General features: G+C 37.5%; 1 protein-coding gene and 1 pseudogene across 3 annotated transcripts; both read right to left on the bottom strand.

The window, feature by feature from the left end:
* Positions 1 to 4891: 4891 nt before the first annotated feature.
* Positions 4892 to 6132, bottom strand: LOC104611501 (protein EXORDIUM-like 4 pseudogene; annotated as a pseudogene). Its single transcript, XR_016084319.1, has one exon. The product of XR_016084319.1 is annotated as a protein EXORDIUM-like 4 pseudogene (transcript).
* A 293-nt stretch (positions 6133 to 6425) lies between these two features.
* On the bottom strand, positions 6426 to 12440 carry LOC109115768 (D-3-phosphoglycerate dehydrogenase 1, chloroplastic-like). Of its 2 annotated transcripts, XM_088901743.1 has the most exons (6): positions 11892 to 12182; positions 10464 to 10839; positions 10170 to 10372; positions 7854 to 8069; positions 7643 to 7670; positions 6426 to 6668 (listed from the first exon to the last, which is right to left on the bottom strand). In XM_088901743.1, exons 2-3 carry the CDS (start codon positions 10779 to 10781, stop codon positions 10307 to 10309), a joined length of 384 nt encoding a protein of 127 aa, XP_088757869.1. In that variant the 5' UTR covers positions 10782 to 10839; positions 11892 to 12182; the 3' UTR covers positions 6426 to 6668; positions 7643 to 7670; positions 7854 to 8069; positions 10170 to 10306. The 2 variants fall into 2 exon arrangements, with proteins under 2 accessions (XP_088757869.1, XP_088757868.1); XM_088901742.1 differs by having other exon boundaries at positions 10464 to 12440.
* Between the last annotated feature and the right edge of the window lie 1250 nt (positions 12441 to 13690).

Genomic DNA, 13690 nt, shown 5'->3' on the forward strand with positions numbered 1-13690 from the left:
TTGTCTGTCTCGAGATATTTTCATACCAAGAATCTATTTAGCCAGCCCTAAGTCTTTTATTGCAAATGACTTGCTAAGCTCATTTTTCAACATATCAATCTTATTAAAATCATAGCCAACTGTCAACATATCATCAACATAAAGCAAGAGAATAAAGAAATCACCATCAGAAAATTTCTTTACAAGTACACAATGATTTGAAGTGGTCCTGGTGTACCCATGATCAACCATGAAGGAGTCAAATGTATTGTACCATTACCTTGGTGCTTGTTTTAACTCATACAAACCTTTCTTTAACATGCACACCAAATGTTTTTTGCCTTTTTCTTTGAACCCCTCTGTTTGCTCCATATAATTTTTTTCTTCCAAATCACCATGAAGGAAGTCAGTCTTCACAGCAAGTTGTTCAACTTCCAAATTTAGACTTACAGCTAGTCCAAGTACAATTCAAATAGAAGACATTCTCACCATAGGAGAAAATATTTCTTCAAAGTCGACACATTTTTCTAACTAAAACCCTTTACAACCAACCTTGCCTTGTATTTTAGTTGTAACCCACTCTCATCAGATTTTAATTTATAAGCCCATTTATTTTTGAATGCCCTTTTCCCCTTTGGTAATTTCATCAAGTCATAGGTGTGATTCTCATGCAAGGATTTTAATTCCTCATGCATTGATTTCAGCCACTTATCTTTCTTGTCATGTGACATAACCTCTTGATAAGTCTATGACTCTCCCCCATCTATCAACATCACATATTCATGTGGAGGATACCTAGTGGAGGGTCTTCTCTCTCTAGTGGATCTTCTAGGCTAAACATGTGGTGAAGAGGCTAGAGGTACCTATTCATTCTGTACTTCCTCTTTATTTTCATTTACAGGAGTTTTATCATTAACTACATCATCCTATTCATTTGGTACAGGTCCCTTGTGATCACCATCAATTGTAGGTGGGGAAACTGGATTCAAGTTGATTGGAATATCAACAGAGGATTTTGGTTTCTTAATTTTCTCCATATCTTCAATTGTTTGATCCTCAAGAAATACAACATCATTGCTTCTAATCACTTTCTTGTCCATTGGATCCCATAACATGTACCCAAACTCTTCATGCCCATAACCTAAGAAGATGCACTATTTAGCCTTGTCATTAAGCTTGAATCTTTCATCTCTAGGAATATGAACAAATGCCTTGCAACCAAACACTTTCAAACTCTCTCTGGAGTATCTCTATTCAAAGGAACTAAAGGGGAAAGGTTGATGAGGTCAACTATAGTTTTCATAGCCTCACCCCAAAAGGATTTAGGTAATTTAGCATAAGAGAGCATACATCTGATTCTGCCAGTAATTGTTTTGTTCATTCTCTCTGCTACTCCATTGTGTTGGGGAGTCTTTGGAACACTTTTCTCAAGCCTGATACCATGGATCCTACAATATTCTTCAAAAGGACCCCTATATTCACCACCATTATCAACTCAGATGTACTTCAACTATTTTTCTATTTCTCTTTCAACTTTGGCATAAAAATACTTGAAAACATCCAATACCTAATCTTTGGATTTCAGGGCAAATGTTCACACTTTTCTAGAGTGGTCACCAATAAATGTCATAAAATATAATGCATCACCAAGTGGTCTATCTTTTATATAGAAAACATCGGTGTTAATTAAATCTAAAACATGAGGCTTTCTAGATGGATGTAATTTATGAAATGCAACTCTACCCTGTTTGCCAACTAAGCAATGTACACACGTTTCAAGAGGCATATTTTTCACATTAGGAAGAAGATTTTCTGTAGAAAGTATTTGAAATCATTTTCACTTAAATGTCCAAGTCTTTGGTGCTAAAGCTCAATGGATGAATCATGAACCGCATTCACCTCTCTTTTGTTCAACCTTGTTTGCATCACGTAAAGGGTATTGCGCTTTTTTCCCTTTGCCACAATGAGTGAACCTCGATTGAGTTTTCATTTTCCATCACTGAAGGTGTTTGCATAACCTTCATCATCTAACATGTTAGTGGAAATAAGATTAAGGCAAATATTAGGAACATGTCTAACATTTTTCAAAAGAAATTTATAACCGATATTGCTATCTAGACAAATATCTCCAAAATCAACAATCTTGGATGCACCAGCATTCCCCATACAAACATGTCCAAAATCACCTATAGTGTAAGATGTGAAAAATTCACCATGGGGAATAACATGAAAGAAAGCACCAAAATCTATAACACAATCACTATTTAGGCATTCAGAGTTGACATAGTTATCTTCACAAACAATAATGACATCACCCTCGGCTGCAACAACTGTAGTATCTCTTTCTTATTTCTTGCCTTTACCTTTTCCTTTGGATTGTTCTCTTTTCTAAGTCCTGCATTCATTCTTATAATGTCATAGTTTATTATAGTGATGATAAATAATATTTTTCTTGGACTTGGATTTTCCTCTAGATTTATCATATTTGTTATAGAGACCTCTGCTCTTACTTCTTTCCTGTCTTTCTTTCTTTTCTGTAATAAGAACTTGAGATTTTGAGTAAGTTTCTTATTCTTTTCTCCTGTACTCTTCATTCAACAAGGCATCTTTGACTGTGTCCATGATTACTATTCTATTAAGGGATGACTTACTAACTGAAACCACCAAGATTTTCCAACTATCAGGCCAGGAACTAAGTAACAGCAAGGCCTACACTTTATCGTCTAGATTCAATTTCATAGTAGTCAATTGATTTATCAAAGCTTGAAAATCACTCAAATTTTTAGACTTGTTAGTCCCATCTTTATATCTCAAGTGTGCAATTTTTCTAATCAAGGCAACCTTATTTAAACCAGTTTTCCTTTCATACGTAGACCCTAATTTTTTCCATAAAACATCATACCTAGTTTCTTGTGCAACATAGTGAAAAATACTATGGTCAATCTATTGCTAGATTTGGCCTACAGTTTTTCTATGCATAATTCCCCATTCATCACTTGTCTTTGCTTCATCGCCTCCTATGGGTAGGTACAAATGTTTGCAATAAAAAATGCCCTCCATTTTAGGTTTCCAAATGGCATAGTTCGATGAGGTCAATTTTATCATAACACCCGAAGATTCCTCCATTTATATCAACACAAACAATTAATTTAAGCTAACTAGCTCTAATACCATTGTTGGGGAAGCTACACTACTGTAGCAGAAATGAGTATGAAAAGCAATTCCAAGGCAACAAGAAACTTTCCCCTAAGTTTGTGTGTTAAAATGGGTTTGTCAACAACAATGACAACAGCTAAACAATTCAGCCAAGAGAAAATACAAATAGTAGTCACCACACAATAGCACATCGGAATTTTTACGTGGAAATTAAACCCCAAAATTGGGGAAAAACTATGAGACCTATGTTCCGTGAAAATCTTCCACTAATTCAGAAATTAATGAGTACAACAGTCATCTCTAATAACAAATAGAGGTTTACAAACATAAAGGAAATAATTCTTGGCTTACAAGTACATCATTAACATCACCAAATATAAGGTGGATTCAACAAAAACAAAGGTTTGGATCTCACCAATTTGTTGTAAATATGAAACTAAGAAGAAAGGAAGAGACAACCAATTTAAATTGGAGTGAGATTCTTAACTCCTTGAACAACACTTAATCACATCAAGAACGGGCTTGAAAACACATCCAAGCTTGGCCTTAAATGAAATAGAAACCAGCCCTTTCTTCTCTTCTTCACAAAATTTAAAACTCAGAAAAACCCTCAATTCCCTTTCTATTTTTTTTTTCTTTCTCACCTCGGTGCTTACAAATCAAAAAGGTGGGAGCCCCTTCTTGGCTTCCACAATACGGCTCCTATTTGGGAGTATGAAAAGGTGGGGTGAGCCCCTCATATGGGCTGGACCTGCACCCAACAAGAGGATCCCAAACTTCAGATTGTCGCTACTACTTCGTCTCCTCCTTCATCTACCATAGTTTCTATGGCTTTGCTAATTTAAAATCCATGCTGTGACAGCTTGCTTAGGTTCTGCATAGCCTGCTTAATGCTTAGATTCTGCTATACACCGACAACTTGCCATACCCCACACAGTTATGCCAAATTTGACCATTCCTTCTTGGCTTCAATCTTCCTCCTATATATACCCAATTCAAAGTTCCTACGTTCTACGTTCTATCTTTAGCTGAATAAACCTCTCTTAAGTAGTGTAGTGTTGAGTCTTGTTTGATTGAAAGATGTATTCAGAAAAAGCAGAACAATACAATCAGAATAATCCCCTGTCTGCCATTCTAGTTCAAGCTCAGGCCCCAATTGATTGGTCCATTGGTCTATGCGACTACTTTGACGATGTTTTGAACAATAAGAATTCTGGGTTATCTAGCTCTTGTTTTACTCTCTGAACTCATCCAATTTAATTCTTCATGACTCGATGTGTCTCCACCATTTTTAACAGGTTGTGTGACATGTTGGTTTCCATGCATTACCTTCGGCTAGATCTCAGTGATAATCGACAAAGGAACCTCTTGTGAGTATAACAGTTAAACATTTTTTATGATGAAGTGGTGAATTCTGGATTTCTGGGTTTCCAAATTTGAAATGATGCTAACAATAAATATGAGATGAGTGCAACCTATGGAACCGATGGAGCACTTTACACCCTTGTGCCGAATACCTGGTTTATTGCTGTTACGAGTCATGCTTGCTGTGTCAAGAGTACATGGAACTCAAAAACCATGGATTCGACATGTCTTTAAGTTAATTTACATGCTTAATTCTCCCTTTTGTCTTGCCATTGCTAGCTATCTCAAACGTATTGACGAAGCATTGTAAAAATTTGAAGTAAAATAATGAGTAAAATAGTCTTTTTTGTTTTCCCATTAACCACTTTAATGGCAAAAAGGTTTTAGACAATTATCAGAACACTTAGGGATATTAGAGTTAGTCAATTAACTAAACAACAAGAATAGTTTAACAAATTTACATAAACACACATATATACAAGAGTTGTAATAAACTTTTCAACATTTCAAGAAACATGATCCTCTTTCTTTTGTCTCCCACTTTCTCACACGCCACAAGGCTAAACTCCAACATGGAGTAAACGGAGAAGCAAGTAGTAATCAGATCAGATGAGGGTCCAGCATGAGGATGTGGCTGGGTCCCATAATGCCGGGAGCAGGAACTTCTCTCCAGCCGGCCCGTGTGCATTAAAGCATCCACCAGTCCTTGGATCAAAACGCATCTTGCCGGTGTAACCCGGGAATGCGCCACTTCCGAACATGTTTGGACAAGCTGTGGCGGCCTCGATCTGATGCCTATAACCTTGCAGGAAGTAGCCATTGTGGTAAGGGTTTGTGACCAGACCAGCAAGCGCTTGGGCAAGGCTAATGACCATGGCGTCAGCTGCCACATCTCCATTTGGTGGCACCATTGAGAATGTGACTGGCCTCAACACGCTTTTATAGAAGGGCCAAGCGCAATCCTGAGGACATTCATCCATTGGGTTCCCGACCATCACATACAATTGAGACGACAACCCTTTACCCACCGACCCATGCTCTGAGCATTTGCCGGTGCACAGAGTTTTGACCGAAACATCTCTCGCCGTGAGGATGACAGCCACGGTTGACGGTGAAGCTCCCTCAGTTGCTTTTTTCACAAGATCGGGTATCAAATGCGGGGTTATGGTTTTGCCGAAAGAATATGATCGGTCGGCTGTCTGATTCACGATACGCACCCGAATTGGAGTTGGCGGAGCGTCCTTTTTAAGGTCGCCCTCACCCTCATGCCGACGCTTGCCTGCACTTTGATAACTTTCTACCATATTCCACCACGTCGACACTTGTGGATCGAGGTTGGGGTTGCATTTGCTAAGCGAGCCGATGAATTTTAGGATGACTGATTGCTGGATGCGACCGACGTTGCCGTACCATAAGATGGCGAGGTTCACGTCGCCCTTGAGGAGAGGACCACCGTGGTCGGTGACGTATCCTTTGGTGGTGATCACCGAGTCACCCGACGAAGGAAGGAGAAGGAGAACAGCAAGAGCGCTGAGGAGCACGAGCTTGATAGAAGACGCCATTCTCGATCTTCTTCTTCTTCCTCCTTGCTCGATGATCACCGACCTTTGCTTTGCTTTATATACGTGATCGCGTTGGATTTCTTTTCAGCTTCTCGTAACTGAAATAACGATGGTTGTGCTATTTTTGGTGGTGGGCCTCCAGGAAATTTGTGAAAGAACGATTAAGCAGCTGGTTTGTACAACTTCCTGGTTCTTGGTTCGGATGGTAGATTGGTAGTTGAAATGGCCACCGATGATTGCTTAGTTATTTAAAACTAGCGGGGTGGCCCCTGCAAAGCAGGGGCGAATGACAGGATAATGATCTCCGGATGCTTTAATGCTTTATATTCAAAATAAATACTTGCAAATGATTTTGTCAAGAGCTAGAAAATAAATGCTTTATATTCAAGTAAGACAATAAATAAAAAATCAAAATCACAATGTGTTGGTGTTTGTCCTCTAATAATTGAACGAAGAAATGTTATATTCCCTTCCATTACAATCACCTTAAAATGTTTGTAAATTTGTATAATTGAAGTCTTCCACCCTTAATCTTCGTAAAAAAAGAATGGTTTGTAGAATTGAACCCATTTTTGTTTCATAACTATACTTAACAAATCATGCCACCTGCAGCCATCACAAAATTAGATGAATTAGTAAAAGCACAAAATCCAAGGAAAGCAAAACTCTCTATTAGCAGAAACTTTTTAGTATAAATAAAGGACCTAGTTATTATCTCTTCAAACAAAAGTTTAGCAAGTAAATTTTCCTATTATTTTATCCCCACATACTCAAATCCAATGAAGTTTTCTGAATTATATTCTTTTTTATCACTATTAATTTTCCGACAAAGAAAATAACCCATAGCGACTCCACATATCCACAAAAAGACTTCAAGTTGAGAAAAGCAAAAATAAGAACTTTTTTTATTTCTTTTTTTTATTTGTTACATCAGTAGCACTGACCGGGATAACCCCAAACATCTAGCAAACAAAAGAACAAAGTTAGGTCATGAACCCCTTATACAATATTGCAAGCACCAGAAACTCAATGTGTACAAATAAAAGGGACTTGTAACTTCTAGGAGGGCTGCCAAGATTAATTTGCAGAGAGGGAAAATCCAGTTATTCAGGGAATGGTTTCTTGAACATGCGAACTCCTTTTTAAGTATTTAAGACTGAAATTATTGTGGACCAACAATTTAGAATTTTGCATCCAGAGAACAAAGCAAATGAAAATAGGATGCCAAAAAACTACAATTGTTTTTGCTTTTAACATGTAACCAACAAGATAGGGGGGCCGTGAATCCCCTCCGCCACCCCTGGCTCCGCCCCTGCAAAGCTAATTTCAAGATTGCATGAAAAAAGTAAAGAAGAAAAAAAGGAAAAATAATATCTCTTCCCACCAAGGTAGATTATTCAATAGTTTTCAGATATTATTAACTTATAAGAAATTCAAGATAATGGAAACCCAATTTTGTGTAGAAAGAATCGAACTATGACTTTTGATTAATGACCCAAAACAAAGAATTTGAAGATAGAAAACTCAAATTCTGAAAAGACATCAGCTCCTTCTAGAGCCTAATAAGAGAAATCACATACCATGAGAGACATCAGCTCCTTCTGAAGTCTGAAAAGGAAAGGGGAGAAAGGAGGAAGAAGACGGGGATTAGATAGCATCGATGGAGATGCCAAAACGACAAAAAGAACATCATCTAGGAATAAGAATGACAATTAAACAAAGAAACATAACGAAGAAGAAATCTAGGAATAAGAAACAAAAAGAAGAAGAATCTTGGACAGAGGAACAGACCTCTGGGAGATGAAACTACTGAATTTGGGGAAGGCTTTATGTGAGGGCTGTGCTGAGGTGCTGTCATTGAAGAGATGTCCATCACAATGAGATAACTGACGGTAGTGAATCCGGGTTGCTCGAGTTCTTCCGGCGAGAAGAAGGAAAGGACATGAGGAACAACTGGTTATCGGTTCAACTGTAGAACATGAGACAAGTATGATTGAATTCTAGTCACTGCATTGGATAGACCAAGTAGTCATCATCAGTTACAAATTGTAGCGCATTTACAATACATGAAAATGAATTCTTTTTATTAAATTGCACTTAACATATAAATAATGAGAAAACAAAGTCAACCTCATCCATTGATGAGAAGGCATCACCACAAAAGGAGAACATGCGATGCAACAGGTAGCTGAAGATTTATGGGTATAAAGATCAACAGGGATGGGTAGAGTACAAAATTCATAGGCCCATTCCAACAGCTTCCACCTCTTATTTATAAACAACTCTTGAATATAAGTATGGGTCAGCTACTTGAATCCAACAGCTATTGCATATTCAAAATAGAATGAGAAGATGAGTATGGATCCGCTACATGAATCCAACAACAATAAACCTTTTTCCTCAAACCACGAACCCCAAAATCTACAATATTAGTGTTAGGGTGCATTTGGTAAATATGTGGCCAAAGACCTTTGGTCTCTTGCAAGATCAAAAGACAAAAGGATGACATTTCATATTTGATAAGAAAAATTCAGCAGATTTTTGTGCTTCCAAAGCGAACAATATAGAATTCCTTCAAACATGAATTTCAAAGTGTTCAACAAATCCAAAATAATAATATAGAAAGAGTTAGCAATAATTCCTATAGAAATTACAAAGGTTACATAAATTTTTTACATAACATCAATTTTTTACATAAGAAGAGCTTGACCAAGTTTTTGATGACTCAAAAAAAAAGAAACACTATAGTATATCTGCAATCCTCAATATGCCTCCTAATAAAGTGGAAGACATAACAGAAAAATTATTCTTAGTCCAAGAATAAGTGCATGCTATAAATAATTAAATCTTAAAAGGCAATAAGATAACAAAATATCTCAAAACAAAGAAATAAAGTACATGAAAATATTAACTGATGACGAACAGGAAATTAGCACATGGTTTGGGAAAACTAAGAAATTGCCTAAAAAAATAACATCAATTGTTTATCACATACTACTTGCAGTGTAGACTAAAAAATTGATTACATATTTTAGGATGTCTCTCTGAATTCTTAATGGGGCTCTTATCCATAACTTTATAATGCCAATCCCTCAACACTTTTACACAAACCATGTGCGTTTAATGACATGATAGAATCTGTAGTCAGAAAGAATTTGATGACATGATAGAACTTGTAGTCAGAAAGAATTTGATTACAGGCAGTCTGCCAAGCTTCTCTGCTAGTACAACAAATGGTGCAAGCTCCTCATAACACAAGACTAGAAATGAAAAGGCTACAAGTCCTAGTCCTTCTCCCAAAGTTCAAAGTTCAAACTTTTGGATTTATACGATAATTATGAACAAAAGATTAAAAATTATAAAAAAAAAGTGGTTCAAACTGTTGGACTAGATTAAGTGTGCTTTACATAAGCATTGTAGGCCAGAAATTGTTTTACGGAATTCTCCATCTTGATTCAGTCACAGGGGAAATAACCTCACAGAAGAACGCAATACATCCTAGCAATCCCCAATTAATATTCCAAGTTCTAACCCAGCAGTGTCAGACTGATACAGGTTTTTCTGTCCTCATAAGCCAACTTGAAAGGAAGTTGGCTTCTTCCTTTACCCATGCTGGCATTGTACACAGTAGGGTAGGTCAAAATTTCAATTTGCAAAATTCCAAGAGGTGACGAATTGGATGGCTCATCCCCAAACCATAAGTGTACAGGGTTTCCAGTAATACTAAGTTCCACCTGAACAATTTATGGAGAGGATTGGATATCCTGGACTTGTGAACGACAGAAGTAAATTCCAAAGCCAACTAGAGGGCCATTACTAAAGGGTAGCTCCAACCATCCAGGGTCCTGGGAGGGGTAAATTGGATGTGCACAAAGTAGCCACTTCTAAACTGGAACCTGCATTATCAGACTTCTTGTCCTAAGATTTTACCATTGCACCAAACAATGATTTCTAATGTTCAAATCCAACTGATGAAAAAGTCAAAAACAACTACCAATCGGGAAAAAAAATAAAGGCAGCAGGAACCATTTTATGAGAAAGTTTATTTGCCGGTTTTCCAATTTCAATAAAGATGATAGTAACATGGGTGAGAATTTGCAAGGATACCTCAGCAGGAACCATTGGTACATTTACTGCAGTAGCAGCAAGCTCCCCTTTTAAAGCTCCAACGACAGCTTCAGCTATTTCAATTGCCACTCCTTCCTGAGCTTCTATGGTGCTAGCACCAAGATGTGGAGTGACGGTTACATTTTCACGTTGCACCAGCTTGTTGTCTTTTGGAGGTGGTTCTTTTGTGAAGACATCAAGTGCTGCTTGCATCAAATAGAAACAAATCATCCAATGTTCATTCTGCAGTTTAACAAATAATGAAAAAAAAAAGCTTGAGAATGGACTAAGAACCTGAGCAACAATTCCAGCATCCAGTGCTCTCACAAGGGCTTCTTCATCAATCACACCACCCCGAGCAACATTTACAATGCGAACTCCTTTCTTCATCTTTGCAAAAGCTTCATCGTTGAGAATTTTTGATGTTGCAGGAGTAAGAGGCATGTGTAGTGAAATAAAATCTGCAGCTGATATGGCTTCATCAGAAGATACCAGCTCCACGCCTATTGCACAAGCACAGTCTGCAGGGGCATATGGGTCATGTGCAATCACATGCATGCCGAGTCCCTTAGCACGCCTGGCAACTTCTGATCCAACCTTTCCAAATCCCATTACAGCAACTTTCTTCCCAACAAGTGGGACACCAACGTATTTGTTTCGTTGCCACTTGCTTAAAGTCACCAAAATAGAATTGAGATTCTGAAACTATGGTTCAAGCTTAAAGACCAACATTCACTAGAATGTTGTAAATTATCACCAGGACTGATCAAACCGCTAGTACAATATTGGGCTGGATGACATGGAGAAATGGAAGCATGGAAAAAATTATAAAAACCTTACATTGTTATAACTAATAGATATTGAAGTCCACTGGAAAACCCAGTGGCACCATAGTCATGAAGAAAAGCAAAGTATGTTCACTGGATTGCCAAGCAAACAAATTTGCAACATTTCATAACAGGGGTCTACATAGTGGTTTGAGACCAGCACAGATCAAAATTTCAATCTTATTGGCAACAACAATTCAATCAAAACACTCTGATAATCACTACATACTGTTCTTTTTTCTTTATTGACATTAGCACCTATAAATAAACACATCAGAGCAATATTTTTAGTCCAAGTATGTTTGTCCTTATCATGTTTCTTCATTTTGTTCTTAAAACACAAGTCCCAAAAGTCGACACTTCAACTGCCTTGGAGATTGAAAGAGCGTTTGCTTGGATCCAATCTCCGAGCATGTGCTCTTAATTCCACTATTTCACTATTCACTCTGTTAAATTCTATGGTTATTATTTTCAACTGGGGAAAAATCTTAATAAAATACAGCAATGCCGGGATTTGTAACATAACCTGTCAACAGTCGGATCTTAATCCACATTTCAGTGTTCTCAGTAAAATCACCATCTTAGGAATCCATAAAAGTACCTCTAAATATATTAAATCATCTCGATATCAAAAAGAAAAATCATGAACCAAAGAATTAACCGCCACCATAATCGTGAACTTTTAGTCTGATCAAACGTAACGACATGTTGATCAGTAAAATGACTAACGAAAAATTAAAAACAAAAGAATATAAGCTGTTCGAAGAAACGGCCAAACCAACCATCCAAGTAATCGTCACCAGACCAGAGAACTTTTCAGTCTGATCAAGCGTAATAACGCACTCCTTAGAGAAATGGCTAAGAAAAGAAATTAAAAAGAGAATAATATACCGACCGGCTTTAACAGATGCATCAGCCTGCGCGACGACGTTACGAGTTATAGCAGTGAGGAGGGAAATGCCGTGCTCGGCGGCAGCAACAGTATAAGCAGGAGCATTAACGATGAGGCACCCGTGCTCAGTGGCAGCGGACGATTCCAACACCGGCACGGCAAACCACCTTAAGGCGGCCACCGGATGATTCGAACACTTCGCGAGTTAGTTTTGTGCCACTCCTAACGATTAAGGAGTCACAGAGTGAGATCTTGGTGCAGAGCTCGTCCTGGGTCAAGTTATAAGAGCAGTCATCGTTGGTGAAGTTCTTCAAGAGGTCGAGGCCGGCCTGTCCGAGCTTTTCGGCCACGAGGATAATGGGTTTTGCGTCCATGGCCTCCAAAACAAAGGTGGGAGACGACCTGGCGCGCGAAGGAGCAGCGATGGAAACGCGGAAGGCGGGGGAGAGAGGAAGTTTCCATGAGAGAAACGGAGAAGAAGATTGTTGTTTCTTCAGAGAGGGAGTAGAGAGAAGGAATGGATATCACATCCATTCTCTCTCGACGAAGAAATGGGAGAAGTGATTCGAGAGAGAACCGAAAGAAAGAGAAATCGATACGTGTATGCCATGCAATGGATACACGAATGAGTTGTTTGCACGTGAAACTGTTAATCTACTTACGGATAGTCAACGAAAAGACCATTAATATATCATTAATATATTTATATATATATATTTCCTTTCCCTTTCCCTACCTTTTCCTTTAAACTAAACCTAAATTTTAATTAGTTATTAACTTTCAAAAAAAGTTTTATATAATTAATTATTAAATAAACTATTATTTTAGGTAATTATTTATATATTATAATTAAATATTTAGATTTAGATTAAATTTAATTAATTTTAAATAATGAGTAGGCTTCAAAAAGTTTTCAAGAATGGATAAATTAATTATATAAAATCCCAACAATTCTTATTCGCAATTCACATAAAAAATCCTTATGCATATTATTTTGAACCCCCTTCATAAAAAAAAAAAAACCTCCTAACACTTCAAAGTTGAAAAGCCAACCGCTGAAATCCAGTAATAAAACCAAAATACCACTGCAACCCCTCTCTACTCGACAGACGTGATATACGTCACTCACTCTCATCTCTTTGACCATAATGCCCAAATAAAACTCAGTGATCTGAACACGGTTATGCAAAACTCTCGGTTAGACCTGGCAATTGGGTTGGGTGGGTTGGGTTGATTTTGGGTCGGATTGAATTTTGGGTTGGATTGTCAAATTTTAGACCCTAATCCTAAATGTTCGGGTTAGGATTGACCGATGGGTCAATTCGGATCATCCCAAAAAATAATTGAAATTTAAAAAAGTAAAGAAAATTACATGAAAAGTGTCAAAATTAAAAGAATTAACCTTAAAATTTCAAATATAAAATAAAAAACTTCAACATTTAACAATTTAAAGAGTAAACAATAAAAGTAAAGACTAAATAAAAAAATTAAAGAGTGAAAACTTCTAAAAATGCATAAATAATCCCAATTAGACTTGACAATCGGGTCAGCGGGTTGACCCATGACCCAACCCAACCCAACCCAATTTTTTCGGGTTGGGTCGGGTCAGGTCATTTTCACATTCGGATAGCTAAATATGAGACCCTACCCCTATTTTTTCGGGTCGGGTTGGGTCGGGTTAGCATGCTGGGTCAACTTTTTGCCAGGTCTACTCTCGATACATGATTCAGATGCCCACAATTTAGTGTTTTGTTTTTTGCTTGTAAATTATTATTTTTTCTTGTAAAGCAACTTGTTAGGTG

The sequence above is a fragment of the Nelumbo nucifera genome, chromosome 3, assembly GCF_055504915.1.
Source record: "Nelumbo nucifera cultivar China Antique chromosome 3, China Antique-T2T, whole genome shotgun sequence".
In the NCBI taxonomy this organism is placed as follows: domain Eukaryota; kingdom Viridiplantae; phylum Streptophyta; class Magnoliopsida; order Proteales; family Nelumbonaceae; genus Nelumbo; species Nelumbo nucifera.